Source organism: Centrocercus urophasianus, unplaced genomic scaffold, assembly GCF_019232065.1.
Source record: "Centrocercus urophasianus isolate 14NV4802_14NV808 unplaced genomic scaffold, USGS_Curo_1.0 seq_325, whole genome shotgun sequence".
NCBI classification, from domain to species: Eukaryota; Metazoa; Chordata; class Aves; order Galliformes; family Phasianidae; genus Centrocercus; species Centrocercus urophasianus.
In genome coordinates, this window is record NW_024884895.1 from 11,145 (window position 1) to 33,621 (window position 22,477).

Sequence of the window (22,477 nt, forward strand, 5' to 3'; positions counted from 1 at the left end):
TGATTTAATCAAACTAGAATGAAAGGGCTTTGAAACATGGTGACTGTTCCAAGGACAAATCCCCGCTGTGGGCCAGCTCTTTCCCTCTATCTTCCACCCAGTTCTGTATTAACACCACCAACAGTCTCAGGTTCAGCAGCCCACCCTGTGAATTGCTGCTTCTGTCCCAGGAGGATGATGGCACAGCCTTGCGCTGTGGGAGCTCGGCAGGAAACCAACAGGCATCTGAAGGAAGGATCCTTGGGATCAGCACTCCTTACCCAATGTGCTCAGTTTCTATAGCCCTGGACATGAGGCACAGTTTAAAAAAAAAAAAAAAAGTCAGTGCTGTGGACAGATTTGCTCTCCATCGTGGTTTTATGTTATTTAAAAGTGCCATCTTGGACCTATATCCTTTCAGTTTTTAAAAGAAAAAGTTACAAAAACTGGTAAACAAAAAGTTAGTCAGCATACAGCTAAGTTTATATACACCGAAATTTACAGGTTTGTCATTAAGTGACTTCTGCCACAGACCACTGCACATTTGTCCCTAACAGCACAAAGCTCCAACCAATGGTCGTTAGAAGTGACAATGGGTCATCGCTTAATCAACAAGCATAAAGATACTCAAAAATAGAACTATAACTACTTATCTTTACATCTGCTGATTGACATAGGTAATCCCTCCCACTCCTGCAACTCCCAGTTGCACATCCTGCTCTACGACACCGAAACAAAACTGCGTCCTTACAGATTCTTCCTTACAGCAGCCGCTTTTCTGCTGATGCTCAAACACACAACTGCTGTCAACCACAACGCTGACTGAGGACAATTCCTCCAGGCAGCTACATTGTCCATGCAAGATTCCTTGGCACTTCACACGAGACCAGGAGAGGACAGAGATTCTCTTGCTAAAACGGCGTGTTCAGCAGCATTATCCTCCTCCAGCAAATCAGTCTGAATGTGTGATGGGCGATTTTCACATAGTCCCCTCTCCCAAGCTGGCTTATTGCTGGCTGTGTTCAGCTAGACCATATGAAGATCCCCACCACTCCCCGCCCAGATGTTAAGGGACTGCAGCACTGGAACAGTTTGCTGTTGAGCACTTCAAAGGCTTCTTCCAAGGATAACAACATCCTTTGGAAATCCTTCCATTTTAGCAATTTCGAAACAGCCCAGCTTGCTGTAGAATTCCAGAATTCTTTTATCATCTGGCCTCACTTCACAAAAGGCCCCACGGGAGCCTGGAGAGGAAAAAGAGGGACAAAAACAGTGAGAGAAATACTGTAAGAGGGCAGTCGAGTACGAGAGTCCCCATCTATTTCAGCATCTCAACCCAATCAAATCACTGATTCAATTCTACAAGCAGCACGGTACCCAAAAGAGACCAGATTTATGGCAACACAGCCAACCATTCCCTAAAGGAGCCACACGTCGCAGAGATCTCGTCAGCATGAACAAACCACGTCCCTCTGAAGACCTCTTATTTCACATAAAAGCATCCTGAAACCCTGAATGTTGGCTCAGAAAAAAAGGCACTACAGGAAGGTACCAAACTGTGCAAAGACCTGTGAACCTCAGACGTGCAGTAAGGCAGATGGCCAAGCACTTCCCATACTGAGGGTTTGGTAACTGCTCACCAGTGCACACTTCCACATGTAACAAAAAGCAGCACTGTCACTGCCAGCAGGGAACATACAGCATCGACACGCTGTTCAAGATGGACACGAAAGCACACATTTTTTGTGAACTGCTCCCTCAGCTCCTCCTGTTTTCTAACTTCAGGGTAATGGCTAAAGCTAAAAGCTACCTTTAATGAAGACAGCAGCAAAAGTTAATTATAAAAGACTTCCGGATGGCTATTTACCTCAATCTAACACCAACTATGGCAGACCCAAGACGTAATTAGGACACTAAGCATTCTGAGTGCAGTAAGCTTACCATTAGCCTTTAGAGAAGAGAGCAGGCAGGCCATCATGCTTTTGGCCACGCTTGGATCCGTCACTTTTTTGTGGATATCAATCTTTATCAATGATGGGAAGTTGGCAAGGAATGATTCTGGCAATACTTCTTGTTCTTCATGGAAGCTTAGCATTATTTTCTGAAAAGAACATGAGAACCAGATATTCAGTCACTGTTAGCTTTTTATTTTCATTCATTTCCAAGGGAAGTCGCTTTGCTCACAGAATACACCTCTCAAAACTTTTCAGCTGCACCTGACTGCCATGGGTGGCTGTAGCTGTAAGCTTCCTATCCTCCCTATCCTTCAGCTCACAGCAGCCTGAGAAACCCGTACTGCTTATGCAGTTATCCAGACCATTTGCCCCAAAGCCAAATCTGAAGTACCCTCATCATACAGCTGCTGGCTGCAGAACTTTGAAGCCATTACAGAGCACCGGCTCACGTAAACAAGCTGCCTAACTTTGTGTAACTGAAGGCTGCCACTGTAACAACCAGAACTGGGGCTTCCTCACACAAGGAACCTTAGCATATCAGGGTTTTTTCAGGTCAAGCTTAGACACCTTACTGTCAAATCTATAATCTGCTATCTCCCACACTCCTGCAGTGACAGACCAAGTCTCAGTCTGCTACTTCAGACTGGTTGAACCACTTCAGATACAGAACCAGGCCTGGCCCTCTGGACTTCATCACAGCTATACATGCACAGTCCCACAGCACGCATTCAGAGCCAGCCATGCGGTAGCGAGTACCAAGGAAACGTTACAACACAGCACTCAAAAGGCTGGATCTTCCCTCTGTGAAACAAAACATCCCATTGGGTTTGGGTCTCAAGAAGCAGTTAAGTAAACTAAGAAACAACTGAATCATAAGAGATGTCAGCAATTTGAATCAAATGCTCTAAGAAGTTTGGAACAGGAGCTTTTCAGACTAAAGTGGAGACAGATTAGTAAGAGATAAGAGGTCTGTAAAGGAACTCTTTATTCTTTGGGAAAAAAAAAAAATCAAAACTTTTGTGGCATTGGCACAATGGCAACAGCTTCTATACAACTTACTGATGTTCTCTCCTTTATGGTGTCAAAAGGCTAAATTGAGAAAAACCCACAGCATCCATCTCAATAGCAAATACAAAAAACCTTCTCTGCTCTCCAGGGAACATCCTTCAATACCCATAGGCTTCAGAAGCAGACTTTTTCTGAAGTATTGTACTAGAAGCAGGAATCCTGGGTTAACATACCAACAGCTAAAAACATTCATAGACCTCTGAATGACAAAGCCAGTTTAATAGCATAATGTACCTCCTGCTTTCTCTTCCCCTGAAGTTTGGCTTTAAACATCTGGAAATCAAAGCTTCTCCTTTTTGGACCTACTAGAGCTTTGCTCTGCTTTGTTACCAGAGTCTTCATACACATGGGAGCTTTCCTATGCAGTTAAGAGCAAAAACTGCACAAATCTAGAAAAACAAAGTCAAAAGACCTACAGACTGCAGACTTCACTTGAGCTCCACTTCAATAACAGAAGTGAGCTGTAAGGTCACATTCCCTAGCTGCACCCAATGCAGAACACACACGTTTGGAAAGAACGACGTTTGCTGCAAGGCTGTTTTTTTAAACCCCTTCTATGCAAACAACACAACTGGCCAGAGGCCACAGACTGAATTACCATCAGGAACTGGTGAGCAGGACACCATTCTGCACCACTGACACTCATCACATCACACAAATGGCTCAAAGATTTTAAGTGGAAAAGCAACCCAGCTCTTGATGTGGTTTTCCATACTACAACTGGTGCATCTGTCAGACCTGAACCTCTCGTGCACGAGGACACCAACGTCTCATTTTGCAGAACAGAAACAGTGCTTCACTTTCATCAAAATGTAGTTCTCTTTAAATTAATGTTTGCTCTTGGTTTGAAAGCTCCTGCCACTTAGCAGTTCCAAAAACCTGTGTATTTACTGCATCAATTACTACTAAGTACACCTGGAAGGTGCCTCATAACACAGCTGCATCTGACACACAGTGAGCACTTTCAGTATCAGCACCTAAGACGTCAGATACTATGTTCAAAGACAACAGAAAGGTATGAAAAATAAATTACAAAAGCTTTAAATCCAAAGAAATACAAAGGACTGCTTTTGAGAGAAAGAAGAACGCAGCTCAGTGTTAAGTCCCAGCCTCACAGGTTATACCAACCTCTGCCTCAGACAGCTCCTTGTCGCTGTTTGGTTTAGTATATTTCTCTTGCATGAAAGGGATCCAAGACATTTTGCATTTCTTAATGAAAGGAGTCACATCAACTGTTCCCAAAGCGTAGCCACATATGCCATCCTCATCTTCCAAGACAAAGCAGTAATCCAGGCTGAGGGTGAGCAGACCTCCTACTAACCTGCAGAAAGAAGCAACCACATTCAGCCAAAAGCAGGTCCTATTGAACAGGCACGCTCTGTGTGTTCTGGATGAAGCTGAGGTCACCCAGAGAAGTGACAGAGCTCTCCAGCAGTGCAAATAAATTCTTACAATGCATCAATTAACAGACTGATCAGCTGTCAAAACTCAGTGATGAGCACCAATAGTTCAGGATCCTCACAGTTTAATTCTATACAGCCTCGGGTCTGATTCAGCACACAAACCTTCTTCACCTGCTGCTCTCAATATTCCTGCTGCCATTACCTTCCTGTTCATTTTTTTTGACAGCAGTTACACATCCTTTCTTAACTACCTTCCTGCCTCTCACAGAGAAGCTTCTTTACAAAGTTCTACCTAAAATACACACCCAAGACACAGCAAAATAGTTCCTCACTCTACAGCTCAAGATTTAATACTTCTTTTTTTTTTTTTTTAAACTTTCATCTTACTTCTTGTCATTGCTTTAAAATGTTGATGCAGGTAGACTACAATATGCATTTCACAACTAATAAATAAAAATCAATGCAGTTGCCTGGCATGCTAGTCCTCAGAAAGTCTTTCAATTACCTGAAGAACCATACTAGGTTTAAAAAAAAAAAAACCACCAGAATGTCACCACAGATACCCATGATGTACTTTCACAACTGAAGTGGTACTATGATGCATGAGTTTCTTAATATAGACATTTCAGCTCAATCTGTTTTTCTAACAGCTCACCACACGTGACCAGAGCATTAACTGAGACACAGGTGTTAACAGTATCTTTTAGAAGTCAGTTTCAATTTCTTAATGATCACAGATGGCTTTTTTGCTTATTTAAGTCAGAAGTTGTGCATCCTGCACACACACACTTAAAAAAAAAAACCCTCCAATTAAATACAGTGTCACAACATCATCCTTCATAACCACTTCTGTCAGTTCACTCATTTCTAAGACATACTTGTCTCCAATTAAGTCTGGCAGACTGTGGAAAGGTTGATCAGCTCCATCAGCGTACATTTCTCTGCAGATCTTATATACAGACGCCTAGGAAGAGGAGAGATCTCAAGTCATGAAACTCAGAAGTGAACTCCTCTGTTTTAGAGAGATTTCATTAACAGCTCCACTGCTCCACCGTAAGCTAGTACTGACAGGACTTCACTCACACCAAACAGGAGCACACATCTCTAAGAAAGGATCAGTTCTCTCCCCCCCCAATTACTACTATCTCACAGTTGCCTGTCCAAAATACTGGTTATGTTCAATGGAAGGAAAAGAAAAATTAAAGGTCAACTTTCTGCATGTTTCTACAACTGGGGATTAATCCTGAAGGCTAATTACTAAACTTTCACTGGAAAGAAAGCCACACAGACTATTTCTAAGAAGTCAGCTTTAGACCTGCATCACAGCATTGAAAGGGGCTCCTCTTCCATACTAGGAATTCCCAGAATAATTACTGGGTGAACAGGCACACACACCCACCTCTACAGTCACAGCGCTGCATGTGCTCCCACTGCACGAATTCCACTATCAGCAGGGAATCATTTTAACCCACTGCTGAGAATCATGGAAGGCATCACACACACAAAAAAAAGGGGGATGGAAGACTGCAGTCATGCTGTGGGTGTAACTGTACTGCAGCACAGCGGGCTGTCAAATCATAGGCAAATCACTTATCCTCCATTCTCCTGTAACCTGCATTTGTTTTTTGCAAGATACTGGGTTTCGTTAGAGGATGGAGGGACTCCGAAGGAACCAGTGTTGCCACAAAAGGAAAAACATCAACAAGGACAACAAAAGGCAGCAGCAGTTACCTCATCCTTGGGGAAGTAGGGCCTTATGGTGTACACCTTGGAAGTGGGCGTTAACGGAGGCGGTTGAAAAAAGAGGTCATTTGCCCCATCAATAGGCAGCAAACGCTGTGAAAACAAAATACTCGATGTGAGTGCATGTACAAGATCCCAAGACTCTCGGGCGTGCACTGCAGACTGCCAAATTAACATTTGCTACTTGCAGGCACCCCAGAAGAAGGTGGGGTTGGTAGGCTTTACAAATGCAAAGACCTTACTCGAATAGAAAATATCCAATTGGTGTTTTGGAATATGCAATTGAAAAAGCACATTAAAAGCCTGCTTATCCTGTCTACTTTAAAATGCTTTTACCAATCGTATCTACACTGCCTCTATAAGAACACAGAATGTCAGGAGGAAAGGTTTGGTCTGAAGAGGGTTAACTGGCCAGAGGAGACGCTTTATCCCAAAAGCAAAGCGCTGACTCTATTTGCTGCGCGCAGAGCACCTGTGAGGGGGGAAAAGTACGGCACCTGAAAAATCCATGAACAAATTCGAGTTGGTGCAAGCAGACTCGAGAACAGGTTTTAGAGTATTGGCCAATTGAATCTTTCCAAGAAAACACACTGCTGCTTTATTTAGCGACACACACTGGGGTCGCTCCCTCTCTTTGCTCATGGAATTCCCATTGGTGGACAAGCATGCGCGCGTGGCGCGACTGCGGGCGCAGATAAAAATGCTGTGCGACCTGCAAAGAAACAAGGTGAAATGTACAACTAAAGCCGCTGCGCTTCGCGGGCGCGTGGGACAGGCAGCATCTCCTTGAGAAACTACTGTAGAAATGGGAGGAAAATTATTTTAAACCAAGCTGTAAGGCTAATGGGCTTTGGACCAGAAAGCCTTCGGCAGACCAATCCTTCCAGACCTCTGATGTGCAACAAAAGGTTTCTCATAAAACAAAGAAAACGTCATTCAGTTGTGAAGTCATATTGATACCTGGAACTCTCCTGCTAGACCACCTCTAAAGGCCCAGGGTTCTTGGTCTCCACTTAAGAACTGTGCTGAAGATTGACTACGACACCCTGTTGAGATCAGATCCAAGCGGAGAACGTTACGAGAAGGGGGATTTCCTGGGTGTCTTACATGTCCAAAAAGCTAACACACACTTGTGGAAAAAGCTCTCTAACTGAGCTATAATCCAGGGCTTCGGTAGAGGCTGCAATAATATATGATTTATAAAGATTTGGTATGATTTATAAAGATTTGGTATGATTGATAAAGATTTTGTATGATTGATAAAGATTTTGTGCTCGTGCACCAACTGCGGTATTTCAAGTTTACAGTCTCAAGTAACAGGTCAGTTTAAGAACACGTGAGGTGACTGAGACAGCACACCTCACTCCAGAACAGACACAAGAATGCTGCCACGTACAATTACAGAAGCCTGACAGGCTTTCTGCACATTCTTCTGTTTGTCCACTTGTGGCAGAAGCATCTGGTTCATCTACAAAAGGAGGACATCTTGGATGCTGCTGGACTCAATAGCCACTACTGCAAACATAAGCAGTTGAAGAACGAAAATTCCATTATCACAGCCTCTTGAAAAAAACTGGACCTTTCTGAAGTCACATTTTATTAATTAACATTTCTACTCTTGTCAGAAAACTAGGACTGGCAGTATGTGCAAACAGTTTGCAACAGTTAAGATAGCCAGGAGAGCTGTACGAAACAGCATTCTTGCAAGAGACTAAATAGATTTATATAATCCAGGCCATACCTTCACAGTGCCACTGGTACGTGAGTTAATTCTAGCTCACACTAACTAGTACACCCTGTCTGTCACAGGTAATACTAGCTCTGCTTCTGCAGCATCTCAGTTTTTCCTCTTCAAGCATATCAGAGGCAACAGGGTTCCTACTGATCAGTCACAGGAGACCCATCAATGTTCTCAGCTTTAGGGTTAAAAAAAAAAGCTTCCATTTGACTTGTTACATTGTTCCACTAGCAAGACACCATGGCCTTCAATAACCAACATAACAGCTGGCAGGAGGAAAATAAAAGTGCCGGATCTGGAATGGAGATCACCTGCCCAGTTTTCTGACAAGACGAGCAGCGCAAATATTCTTTTCCTTTTGTAGACAGCAGTCTAACTCCTGTTCAAGTAACAGTCCCAGATCAGTACAGACAAGTGTGTTGTGCTAGTCAGAGAGTCCCAAAGTGTGCCAAGTTTGACATTGATTGGAATTTAGGAACACGTGTTCAGTGTAAACTATCCTAAGCACCGTCAGTATCAGAAATGATCCAAGCATCAGAATTTGGATGTGGCCAGCTCCCACACTTTAGCATTCTCACAAAAATATACTCTTCACATGGAAATTTAGTCAATAACTTGGAAGACGGGTTGTCTCTCCTTTGAGACTACAACTTAACTAGCACTTCCAATTATTACAGTACAGAGCTGTGTGAACGAAGAGCTGTATGAACAAAAAACATAGTTAATGCCTTCATCGCTGCGCAAATGTGACTTCAGTTCATGCCTATCACACATCTAATCTATCTGAGCTGCCTCACAGACAAAACCTGTCCATTTTAATTAATTAATGACGACGCGCTGTGAACATCTGGCGCTGTCCATCCAATAGCAGTAGAAACTTGTGCTGAAGATTCTCCCATCTGTACACAACGGGGAAGAAGACAATAAAAGTCATTAGTAATCCATAGTACTGTACAGCCACAGTAATTTAAGGGACTGAATGCTAGCTGGACTTGGGAGGAGAGGTGAAAATGAACATTCAGCGGACCATTGAGCACACCATCATGAGAACTAATGTGTTTGGATTTGGCCATACCTGGCTTTACATATGTTTACACTTGGGATAAAACATAAGCTAAGGACAAAAATATCTCCTCTCACGGAAGCATTATTAGTTTAAGACTACTCAACTGTAAACACCCAACTCCTACAGTGAATTTTTCAACTCTCTAATGCCAGTCATGATACCGGAAAAAACAAAGCTGAAGTCAGAGTCATCTATAAACATTTCATTTCTGAAAGCAATTCTGAAGTATCTGATGCATGTAAAGACTTGAAACCAAACTTGGAGGGACCTAGGAAAACTAGAAACAATTTCATCTGAAGTAAGGGAATGCAACAGGTAGCTAATAAAGTTGTAATGCAAGCTGGGCCCTCGATGTTTTGAGGTCACAAGAAACTGTGTTCTCTTTAGAGAATGGGTCTAGAGTTTTAAACAGACCAAGTTATCAAAAAGAGAGAATTCTTTCTAGTTAAACGTCAACTTACAGCAAGGATAGTAAAGCTGGGGGAGTGGTGTAACACTTCTCTTAAAACCACACACACTACAGCTTTTCTGCAGCATCAGGCAGAGATGTTCATACAGCACGATTCTGCCAAGCTCTCCTCTGTACTTGACATAAGGCAGTCCTAAAAGCTCATCTTCATTATTCACATACACATAAGGATCACTTATTTAACAAGCACATCCACAGGAAGCTTTTCAGTAAGGCCTGACTTGACGTGTTCACAAGTCTGTGTCTCAACTCAAAACTGTCAGTATTTAAAACTACAATTTAACAATCCAAACACTTGCATTTGACCAAGGTTGTGCAATGGTTAACCACTGTGAGGATTGTAGGATTGTGACAGCTACAAAACGTGTGACAAGAGACCATTGGCTTTGCTGCCTGCTGTGTACGTCAAGCAAGTCCACAGCATATTCCTTACAGCTGGATTGAAACCTGAAAGTGAAATGAGGTCACTGGAATTACCCAGGCCATGCTGGTGCTATCTGCCAACTTTGGATCCCTCAAAAATCTTTCAGGAAAAAACAAAAACAAAAACAAAACCACAACAACAAGCATTTCCAGACCAGCTTACATCTCAGACTAAATCAGTCTAGAAAGCTCCACAATTTCCACCCACTGTCAGAAAATAATCAAAAAACAACAACAAAAAAGCAATTTGGAAGGTGTTTCAAGAAAATAATTTTGCACCAGAATAGCCTTATGCTAAAGCTCGCATGCGCACAGGGCTGGGAGGATCAGCTTCCTCTTGGCCAGGCCCATTTAAAGGTCACTGCTGGAATTGTTCTGTTGAAGACAGCAACAGTGTTATCAAAACACAGCAAGCAGCAGGTGGCTGATGTGGTCACATTTCGTAGTGTCATTTCCAATCATGTACCAGGGTACCCAAGGAGCTATGGGGCGCAGTCCAGTGTGCATTCAGTCAAGAATAAGTTAAAGTCAACACTTACGTGTCAGATGAGATTCAAGTTTCATTAGCCCAAGAAGAAAAAAAATCAAGGTCTCCAATCTTAAACATCCAGCAGACTTCACTTTAATCCCAAAGCAAATTCACAGCAGGCATTGATTCAATAGTGAGATAAGAAAACCTTTAAAACGGGGTCAAACCAGACCCTGTGTCCAAGAAAACATACTTGCATAATGTTTTGTTTTCCCCGTGGGCTAATTCAAAACACAAAAGAAGATACTCTCTCTGGGATTATAATGGCTCCCAATGCACCTACCTAACCATTGCACAAAAGATTTCACCATTGACATAATACTCTTGATATCCCAGACGTAGGAGTACATATCATAAAGGATTGTTCTGTTGGCACAATTGGAGAGGCGAGTGAACATTCCCATCACCAAGCTGCACATCTCTTCAAACTTAGCTGCTCGGTTACGCCACTCTTCTATCTATGGATGGAGGGAAAAGATCCACAAGATCAAATACTGCCTTCTAGGGAGGACAAGCACTCTAAATAGGAAGGATGACCACGCAATTCCATGCTTTGAAGCACTACATCACACGTGACTCACAAGCCTTTACTGTTCTTAGAAGCAAAGCCAGTACAGGAAGCACTGTTCAAATATGCAGACACTACAGAGCTTAAAACAGTAAATTCCACTGGATGAACAAAAGTTATTGTCATCTGTGGTTATGTTTCATGCTACCTACCCTTCAGCTTCTAGAAAATGCAACACCTATCTCTACTTCAGAAAACAGTCAACGTTGCTCAGGATTTTGATTTAAAAGGAGAGAAACGAGCTTAAGTTACACTCACTTTTTCAGCATCCTTTCCTTTGCAGTTAACACTGACAACACTGCTATTTGCTCTAAGCCACTGGAATTCTCTCAGCATCTGTGCGCCTTTGGGCCCGTGTTCATATGGGAGATAAAACAAGTCAGCAAGAAGCTGCAAGTCCTCTAAAGTCACTGGTTCTACTGCGTAGAGTGGCTTTTCATTTGGCCCAGGCACAAACTGTTCTTTGTTAATTTGTTCATCAGTCTGCATAGGGGCAATATCACTACCAGAGTCCTCCTGCATAGACATCTCCGGGGACTTAGATTCAGCTATGCTCTCCTTATCGGTATCCATTGGCTTCAACTCCTCTGCCATCTTCGCCTCAGCGATATCTGTCAGTATCTGGTTAGCATTCTTGTCCGCATCATCTTGTTTCTCTACCACCATGTCCATCGGCTCCTCATCAGACTGCTTCTTCTCTTCCTCCTTTACCAAGGCTGGTGGCTCGCTGCTCAGTGCTGCGCCTTGACTCATGATGGGTTCCTGGTAGACTGTGGTGACCACAGTTGCTGCGTTTAAAGACGACGGTGCCACCAGAGGCCCTACGTCCCCTACAGCAGTTTTAGCTCCGCTGTGGGCCACTTGCCTACCTGAGCATAAGAAGAAACAAGTTTAAAGTCGTCAGTATCAGCCAACAAACATTCAAAAGCAGCAACTTCTACAAATCATGGACGATTCTGTTGTCATGGCAGCCAATTATGCAGCTTCCTTCTGGCACTTCGCCTGCTCACGTCTGTCACTGTAATTCTAACTACAGAATTTGTATTTTGGCAAGTCTCCCCTTCAGATAACCACCAAGCAAAGATAGGGAGTTCATAAGATGAGTTAACATGCACTGCCAGGAATATTTCTGATTATAATACCAGTACAAAAATCTTTTCAAGTTAACGTTTTCCCTTTGCATCAGCTGACTTTTATTCCTATTCAGTGTAGATTAAAACAAAAGAACAGATGCTCAAATACTTCAACCACAAAAACATGACTGGGGAAAACTGAGATATTCAAGATCCAAATGGAAAAGGTTTTAGGCAATTTGTTCTAGCCAGCCCTGCTTGACAGAGGACTTGGTTGAGGTGATCTTACAAGGTCCCTTCCAACCCAAACAATTCTGTGAAAGCAGAGGAAAGTGACACTACCACTCCTCATCCAATGTTTCTGCCACAGCTGAGTTTTAGAGAGATCTGAAATGTTACAGTACTTCAAAAGGAGAACTGCAAAGAGCAGAGCTAGGAGTCAGGAGAAGAGATTCTTCAACTCCACCAACAGCTATAAGGCCACTCTGACTACCCAAAACCCATGTTTGAGAGAAACAGATTTTACCTCGAATCTCAAGCTCCCAGTGCTACAAGAGGAAAGGTGTACAATGCTGGAAGGAACCCAACTGGTTTCTGCAGACAGAAACTCAGAAAAACAAAACCAGCTGAAAACAACTGGAAAAACATGGACTCTTTAGGGGCAGTATCATTTTTCACACTAATCTAACACCCCCTCAAAAAAAATTCTTCCTACTCTCTCAGGTCCCACAGAAATCTAGCAATAACTGCTGGGACTGACAAGATTCAGACGCTTTCCTGTCTTAGATCAGAAATGCCAGAGGATCATCCTGCTTCGAGGGTGCTCCTGCTGATCAGCTGGGTCACTAAAGGCACACTGCAGAATATCAAGCACTCTTTTTTCTTTACTAGGGTTTCCCCAAGAAGTAAGGCAGCGAGTACTTCCACAGACTGCAGAGATCCGTTAAATAGTTTGAATCTAAGTGCAAGTGCTGAACATGTAATCACATTTTCCTACCAACCCCAAAGTGATACCAAACCAAGCTCACTGCTGTATTGCTGAGGTACTCCGAACTCCTGAAGCCATTCAGTTAAGGCCAACTTCAGGGCCATTTGTGGGCTGTAGAGAACATCTGTTTCAATGTCTTCATCGCTGCCCTCATTTTCCAGTTTAATCTGGATAGAAACGGTACTGTCTTCAGTATCAGCTACAAAGAGAAGTTTATAAAAAAAAAAAAAACTCACATAAGTTTCATCTAAAATAGAAAGAGATGACGTTAGACAAGGTGCTCAAGAACTCTCAGTCTTACTTCACAAAGAAGGACAAAGAATTGAAACCCAATTGGACAAAGCAGAAAGCTATGGTCACTATCAACTATCAGCACACAAATGGTACGCAGAAGTTATGTGTAACGACATTCAGAGCTGATCTGATCTGCTTCTACCCCAGTGTAATCAAACCCATGGACACTTGTGTCAAATACAAACCACACAACTGGTTTTATTGATTTCCTGAGATGTATCTGCAGCACGTGCCATTAGACTTGAGATGCATCTGTGATTGCATAAAAAGTACTTTCAGTAAATAATCTGGTTGCTTGTTATTTTTCAGGTGTCCTTTACTTCCAGGACAGAAAATGCTAGGCTATCTTAAAAATAAACTGCAAGGAAAGTCTAGAATAATTAGAACAAAACAGTGTAAATTACACAGTTCAACACATGCCCCAGCAAACAGGTACTCATACTTACTCATTACCACATCTTTTCTCACTCCATTCATGTTAGACTTGTACCAGGTTGCAAGTGTGTGAATAGCAACATAATTGGCTTCAAATTCACAGTTTGGATTGGTCAGAACTCCCTTTAGTCGAGGGATGAGCTCAGTTGACCGACCTTTGTAAGGTCCAAGAAAAAGCCTCTTTTGATCATAATCATTAGCATGAATGTTGTCCCAAATAACTGGTGCTCTCCTGATGATCTTAGAAACTTCTTCAATGGACTCTACTGGAATGTCTTTGGATACAACTTTTGGACCTAAGAGAGAAAGGAGACCATGAGAGTGCTCTGCGTACGCACGAGGATTCACATTCCTCACATCAAACAGTTGGACGTGTATTTTTGTTTTGATTTCTTATGAAATACTTCTGATAACACTTGGAACACCAGCACTGAATTAAAAAAAAAAAAAAAAAGCTACTTCACCTGTCCATAACACATCGATGCCAGGAAGCAGTTTTTCTCCTACAGTTCGTAAATATGGAGACTGAGCAACATTTGGGTAACAGAAAGTTCCACAGTATTCTGCAAAGGAAAAAAGAATGTTGCTTATTAGAAAGATGTAGAAATATGACAACATACTTCCACTGGAGAAGAGAATCCTGAAAGTTAACCTCTAAATCCCCAATAGTCTAAATTAGAAGGGCATTACATATGCTGCTTAGCAAAACATCAGACAGCAAGACTACAGCATTTATTTTAAATTGTTCAAATGTCAAAAATTTGGAAGAAAACAGAAGTCCAGGTTACTGTACACAATATTGAAGAGAACTAGAAAGCATTAGACTAATTATAAAATGACCAAAAATCTTAAAAAACACAGCATATGATTTGTTAAAAGAAGTCTGCAACAGAACCAGAACTATGGCAGCCAAGGAGATAAACACAGTAATTCACAATGGTAACATTGCTACCAAATGAAGGTTTCAATCTAACAACCCTCACCAAACACAGTGATACTGTCTCCATTACAATGAAATATTCTTACAAGTGATAGGTGATGCTTAGAATTAAAAAAACCAAAACACAAAGCAATGATGGACCTTGAGAGTCATCTGATAATTTCAGGTTTAAAAAAAAAAGGCAACTCAACAACGAATAGAAGTGAGTGATCTTACTAAAACCAGCCACCACTGGAAGAAGTGAGCATGGGAAGTGCAGTGTCTCTATTTTAAGAAACCTCTGGGAAACGAATAGCTAGCCCAGACTTTGGTACAAGTCAAACAGAAGTCCTCATTTAATCTAACTTTTAGTTCTTGAACCGTTCCATCAAGATGCTGCTTTGCTCAGCAATAAACTTCTCAGAGATGCGTAGGTTTGGCAAAACCTCTACATACAAATTCCTTGAAGCTTTCTTTATTCTTCAAATGACTCCCAAAATACTGCCTACAGTGACAGTGAGATATTAAACCAACTTCTCAAACAATAACATAATGGGTCCTATTGTTTAAGGCTGAACTAAAGGATTCATCTTGTTTTACCTGTAGGACAGAAAAGGAATGTGTCTGGTTCTCCTAGATATTGGTAAATCTCATTTGTTATGGATACTTGAGCATGAGCAAAGGAACTAAACACTTCTTTGTCTGCTGCACACATGTTGTGGTCAATATCATCAAACAGCAGGGCAAAAGATCTGCAGCCAAACTGGGAAACCTGAAACAAGAAACAAGAGTGAAACTTTTTTTTTTTTTTTTTAATTAAAATAAATTGTGTAATTTTCAAGATTTAAAATATCTTTACAGCAGGATAAAACATTTAAAAGAATTAGGAAAAAGTACTTCAGGAATTACTCTTCAGCTTATAAACCTGTAAGAAGGAAAAGCTATGAGAACAGAAGGGAGAAAGTTGGTGAGACAAGACAGGCCTGTTAACTATCCCTGTAAAACAACGAGCATTTGTCTCTGATCCACCACCCTGCCTTCCTCAAAGCTGCTTCTGAAGACCTTCAATCTGTTCCAGTTCCTACAACAAGGTTGATTTCACTGGACAGACAGCTGGGAAAGAGTTAACTAACATGTAGCAGCATTTGGACAGAGGAGAGCAGTTAATTATGGGAACAAAAAAGACGGCTACACGTCAGACCTACCACCAAAAGACTTATTGTGGATAAGGGCTCGTGTTGGAAACGCATCTTAACTTCAAGGTTCTAAAGTATCCTCAGGACAACATTCCAAGAACAGCCTTCAAAATCTGATAGCAGATTTTATTTTTTTTTAAATCTAGATGATCAGTGGTCACTTCTGCGAGGCAACCTGAACACGTCCATTCAAACTGTCCACTGAGGCAGCCCAGTAAAATAACATGGTACTGAAGTTTTTCAAGTTAAGTAGGACTACAGCTGCAGGAAGCTCAGATCACATTTACCTGGTCCAGCTTGCGCTTCAGTGTGGATACTTCTTTGGGATTTGAGAAAGTGATGTCAAGCCCAGGTGAGATTGCATAGATGAACTCTATTTCATGTTCACGTGCAGCTGATATCAGAGTCATTAGCTGCTCTGGAAATCAAATTCAAATATTTCAGAAGGATTCAACAAGAAACAGCTTCCAAACTATATGTAAATAACGAACTCTAGATGCCTGTGCTACCATAACAATAAAAATAATAAATCAAGGGATTTGCTCAAATTCTGGAAAAAAAAAAAACAAAAAAAAAAATTAAAAAATGATCTCAGTGACAAATAAGGATGAAATCTGTCGTTACAGCACGTGTATTAACAGTTCTAGAACTACTACCCATTTTTTCAACATCTGTCACACCCTGAAACAATCCCACATAGGAATCAGCTACCTCACTATTCACACTACACACCACTGCAGCTTGCTGCACATTAAAAGGGTTCTTTTTAAATATCACAGGGCAGAAGTAGTTGCTTTAAGAAACAAACTTCAAATTTAATCTTACGTACAATTAAGAAAATTAGTTCTAGAACATCTAATGGTATTTGTTGTTATTTGAAGTTCCCTTGCAGTACCTTCTCAATTATACTTCTGCTGTGATTCAGAGTGACATCCAACAGGGATTATTTAATTTCAAGTAGGTATCACTTTTCCCCTCACTCAAGGAAAACAATAATCCCAAAAGCCAGTAAGACACTGCAGAATCTGCAGAAGCCAGAGGTGGATAAAAAGCCTTGCATCACCTTTTACACAGACCTTTCATGCCCTGACTAGCCATAAGCTGCTTTTCTAACCTGTGCTCACATAAAAAGCCATACACTTTTTTCTCCTCCTTTTATTTATTTTTTTTAAATGAAGCAAATCATTCTGCTCCTCCATACGGCTCAGGGGATCAAGAGCCAGAGGAAGGAGCACTTCTAAACAACCTTTCCCAGGGATGGGAGGGGGCAGAAGTAATTTTCATAAGACAAAGCCTTAAAAGCAATTTTAGAAATTATCCACAGAATTATAGTTAAAAGAAGCAAATCCATGCTTGTCCCAAAGCTCCCTTAAACAGGGCTGCAGGGTATTAAGAACAGGTCTCAACGCATATTTGAAACTGGCTGCTGTGATTACATACACAAGTGTACAGAGCAATGACTGATTCATTGAAACAAATCAGAGTGGCCTGGTTGAAAAGGACCACAATGTCTAGTTTCAACCCCCTGCCATGTGCAGGTCACCAACCAGCAGCCCAGGCTGCCCAGAGCCACATCAGCGTGGCCTTGAATGCCTGCAGGGATGGGGCATCCACAGCCTCCTTGGGCAACCTGTTCCAGTGCCTCAGCACACCCTCTGTGTGAAAAACTTCTTCCTAAGATCTCCTAAATCTACTCCTCGGAAGCAGAGCAGAAATAGAAGTGATTACCTGCTTCTTCCACAGAGTACATTTCCCGCCAGAACATCCTGTGCTTGTAGTCGTCCTTCGGAGCATACAGGTATGTATTCAGTCCCCACTTCTGAAGTCTATGAGCAAAGGATGAAAGCCTTAATTGCAAGAGCAAGCTACAGATCCAGAAATTCTATGTTTTATTTGGCTCGTGTTTTTTCTCTACACCCCTTCGTTGAAGATTGTGTTATACTATCAAGTACACACTTGATATGGGACAAATTTGGTTTAAGAGAGACAGGACTGTGAATATGCATCTCCAGAATACAGACAGTATGCAAAAGGTTGCTCTAGGTTAAGCCTGAAAAGAATTTCTGTTCTAAGTGGAAGATCATGATTACATTACACTGGAATGTGCTGCAGAGAGAGGAAGCATGACTTGCCTTCTAAAAAGTTCTTTCCTCTGCTCCATAACCCAAGGTCTTCCATAAAAGCCTACAGGAAACAAGACCAAAGTTATCCAGTTAGATGTTAAATAGTGCCCGTTCCATGAAACAAAATATTACAACCAACCCTTCTCTCATTTTCTTCCTCTACCAATAAACTGATTCTACTACATTCATCATGAAGTTTCCCAAAGCAGAATGCAAAAAAAAAAAAAAACTAGCTAGACAGCATTACAAAAGTGTAATAAACCAATCAGATCTACATTTAAAATGCAATTATAGCCTCTTTAATTTTTGATGATCCAAAGCCTGATAAATTTGGCCATTAAAGCAATTAATTTTCAGAACCCAAACTGAATTCCTGAGCACATGCCCTTCACAAGTCAAGTCAGCACTATGGTAAGGGCAGACTGAAGAGTCGTAACCTAACTGGACTATTGCTTCAGACACCTGGAAAACACCTTCAGTTGTAACACGAATACTGGAAATGCCTGATACTATTTAGCAGCATTAAAACGCTTAACTCCAGATACAGATTAGAAACCTAAATACATACACATAGTATACAAATACACACTGAGGAGAACGATAGGTAAGTATGAAATCTTGAGCATTTTGTTGAATCAATCACCCCAATTAACGGGTTTCTTGTCACAATTAACTCAGTTGATCTCCCACATACAAGTGCCTACCTCTCCAAAAGCCAAGATATTCAAAGAATAATCATATAAAAACACTTAGAGATTTTACAATGGTGTATCTCCGAGGTCACTTACTTCTGCATGAATTCTAACACATTCTGAGTTCAATTCTACTCCTCCCATTCCAAAAACATAATGCTTAAATAAAAATAGAGTGCTTTTTGAAGTAAATTCACTTAGACCTCTGTGCAAACAGCTCAACCACTGGCACTTCAAAACAAACCTTCAGCCTGGCAGTCTGTGCAAGACATCAGTTCAAAATGTGAGCAACATCTCCATTTTCAGAGCTATTCACCGTTGTAAATCTGCTCTTAAAGAAGCCAGAGAATGCCCTCCTACAGCCTGTCAAAGCTAACGGAATGTCTACACGTTCACAACCATTTCATTCGCCCATTAAGAGATCAAAGATCATCTTAAGAAGTTTAAAGCAGGCTCAAGTTTTCAGAATTAGTCTCCCAGAGAGTGACCTCAGACTAACTGGCACCACAACGTGGAAAAGCTGAGTAACTACTGCTTCTCACTGAACTGCCAGGTGACGAATTGAGGATGGTTAACAGAGGAACAAATGAGAGAACAGCTGCAATGCATCTGAGACTGCTTCACCCAGAAAAAACTCCTCATTTTCACTAGTGACTTCACGCTGACTAATGCCAGTCCGAGGAAGCTCAACAACTCACAAACAGAACAAGTAACTGTAGCACCCAGTCAATACCACCCACATCTCATAACTTGTTCAGAACATTTCTACTTCAACAATGTTGCTGCTTCAGACCTAGCAGCCTGGAGCAGAGCAGGGGGCTACTGCAAAAAAAACAAAACACAACATGAAGAACAAGATGAGCAGATTGAACAGAACACTGAAGAGAACATGCTAGTCAGAACTGATACAGTGCTCTTCCATCTGTCAGCACATTTCTTATATTACTGACATCATCAGCTGATGGCTATCCTTGGATCTCTATCTAACTAAAACTGACCCGGTTTTCTATTACTCCCTCAAGACTGCATGTCAGGTTCACACAAAGTCACGAGATCATGCCAAGTATTCATATCCCAGCTGCCACACTCACCACCACTAAAAGCCAGGCTGGCTGTCCTGGAGGATGAGCACCATCTCTGTGCATTCCAGAGCTTACATTTTATGACCCTCAAAACGGTGCACTCAGGGGACTGTAAGTTCCTCACATTCTTTGAGTGCATTCCCAGTATACTTGCCTGCTATTTTACTAATTTTTACCTCCTCTTCCTGCAAAACATCTGGACTCTGCTGTTCACCGCTTTAATTACATGGTATCTCTAGGCTGTGTTAGCTGCTGCACTATGTGTTTACCTTTGCTTCTGCAGTTAATCTGTTCTTCTCTTAACCTGATAAGCCTCACGTTACTACAGAGACCGGCATTTCCTTCTGCTCCCACTTGCCTCAGCCAACACAACTGCTGCTTTGTTTTTACACTCCCTCATTCCTAGTCTTCTGTACACACACAAGACTAAACAGATAACTCCCAGCTAACATTAGACTGCTTCACTGGGCAGGAGCCATTTTCTTGCTTCATTTTACTACGTAGTCATGAACACCTATATTTATAGCAGCTGCTGCTAAGTACATGCAGATGAGATCTACAATGTAATTAAAACACCCCAAAAAACGGCCACGGTGCACACACAGTGGTTTGACACACTCTGTGATGCTGTGCTCAAGGAGCATTGTTCAGGAGTGTGAGAAATCACGCAGTTACACTCTTTATTTCTGCCCACTACTACCTGTCTCCAAAGGACATTTCTCCACAGAGAATGGTTTAATAACCAGCCCATCTCTCTCCACACTGGCTATATTTAAGCCCCAGCAATATCACAAAGGAAAGGCACGAACCAGGCCTAGTGCACATCACACAGCAATGTACACTGGAGCCAAATGCTCTATTTAAGATATGAACAAAAGACGTTCTGCAAGCAGTGCAGATATTGACTTTGATAAACTGCCCATTCCGCTTCTCATTTGTTAACGCTTTTGTTCTCCTCCTGGAGTCATTATAGATACCAAAATAACAGCAGTCCACAGGAATTTAGAGGTATTCCAAGCCAGCTAATTAAGTAGGGAAGAAAACATCTTTCTCGCTGGCTTTCAACCATCTACCTTAACCAAGACGGCAAAAATGCCCGTCAATTCTGTAGTTACTGACAAATGGAAAACGAGCCCTTCTCTTCTGAAGCTTCTGGAACAACTTAAACCTTTGAATAGAGCCTCTATAACAAACTGGGCGAAAGAAACATCCTATAGCGCTGTTAAAACGTTAAGCCATAACACCGCAGGGCAGAAGGAGCATCTGACATTAATCGCAGAACAGATGTCTCTGCGATCACCTACTCCTTACCCTAGAAACCCAACCCGAGCCGCGCGTACAGCCGGGCTAATCGCAGCGGAGCGCTCCCCTCCTCCTCCCCTTTCCCACACGTACAGCACTCGAGCCGCCCGGCCTCCCGCAGGAATCCTCGGCCCGCCGCGTTAGCCAAGGCCCGCCAGCCAGCGGCTCCCGGCACGAGCCGCCCCGCCCGGCACCCGCGGCTGCCCCGCCCCCAGCCCGCACCGCCCGAGCCCCGCGACCCCCCCGGCACACAGCGCCGGGATCTCGGCCTCCCCTCCCCGCCAGCTCTCACCTTCCACCACGCCGCAGAGGAAGCGGCGGGAACCCAGCGCCGTCTCCGTCTCCGTGTCGGTTTCCTCGCCCCCCGGGACGGCTCCTGCGGCGGCGCCCGGCGGTTCCAGAGGAGCTCCGGACGCTCCGGCCGGGTTGGGGCTGCCCTGGGGCTCCTCCAAGGCCGCCTGCCCCTCCTTTTGCACCATCCTGCCGCCCGCCGCCAGGACCCCCGCTCTCCGGGCCGAGCCCCCGCTCCCTACCCCCCTTCTCCCCTTTGTCTCCGCCGCCCCGGGACGCCGCCGCCGCTTCCTGTTTACGGGGCCCTGCGCCTGCGCGCCGAACCGGCCCCGACCGGTCCTCACCGCTCCGCCCGCGGCTCGGAGAGGCGCGGAAACGCCGCCACGGGGCCGAGGGAAGCCGGGAACCGGGCGGGAGATCGCGGCCGAACGCCTCTCCCCGTCGCTCCGCCGGGAGCGCACGGCTCGAGCGGGAACGGCGAGCCGACGAGAGGGAGCCGCCGCGGGGAACGGGCGGGCGGAGAGGAGAGCCCGCCTACGGCGCGTGCGCAAAAGGCGGAAAAGAGCGCGGCGCGCGTGCGCGAAGGGCGGGCGGGGGGAGGGGCGAGGCCGCGGCGGCTCACGGCGCCTGCGCAGGCGGCCGGATCGTGCTTAATGCGCGTGCGCGAGAGGCCCCGGGGAAGGGGAGAGGCGGCAGCGCGGCAGCGCGCAGGCGCGCGGCGACAGAAGGCGCTTGCGCAGTCGGCTTTGTGTAGGGAAGCGGTGCGGATGGGGAAGGGGGTGGGAATTAAGTGTTTACTTCTGCGCTGCGCGTGCGCGCCGCGGACGCCCTTTGGGTGTGCGCGTGCGCATTTGCGTTCGCTGCGGTGGTGGTGGTGCCGGTGGTGCCGCTGTAGCGCGAGTTCCCCTGGGCGCTGACCTGATTTGCTGCGGCGCGCTGAGCCGGGCCGGCTCAGTTTGGGGTTCGGGGACTGCAGAGAAAGCCGTGGGCCGGCCTTCGTGTCCGTGCTCCCTGTTTCCCCAGCTCCCCCCTCCAAACGTCCGACAAAGGCAGAGGGGAATACCAGCAGTGTGCATAGCGATCGTGGTTAGATTTTATTGTCTTTTTCTTTTTTCCTCCCCACTCCTCCCCCCATTTTTTT

The 22,477-nt window shown here is 43.7% G+C and overlaps 1 protein-coding gene across 1 annotated transcript; it reads right to left on the reverse strand.

Moving 5' to 3' along the window:
* Window positions 1–338: 338 nt before the first annotated feature.
* On the reverse strand, window positions 339–21,524 carry OGA (O-GlcNAcase). Its single transcript, XM_042829876.1, has 16 exons — window positions 21,338–21,524; window positions 17,979–18,030; window positions 17,575–17,672; window positions 16,134–16,264; window positions 15,251–15,422; window positions 14,196–14,294; window positions 13,743–14,027; window positions 13,043–13,201; window positions 11,200–11,810; window positions 10,657–10,831; window positions 7,109–7,194; window positions 6,137–6,241; window positions 5,284–5,369; window positions 4,131–4,323; window positions 1,921–2,080; window positions 339–1,223 (listed from the first exon to the last, which is right to left on the reverse strand). Exons 1-16 carry the CDS (start codon window positions 21,522–21,524, stop codon window positions 1,087–1,089), a joined length of 2,736 nt encoding a protein of 911 aa, XP_042685810.1. The 3' UTR covers window positions 339–1,086.
* Between the last annotated feature and the right edge of the window lie 953 nt (window positions 21,525–22,477).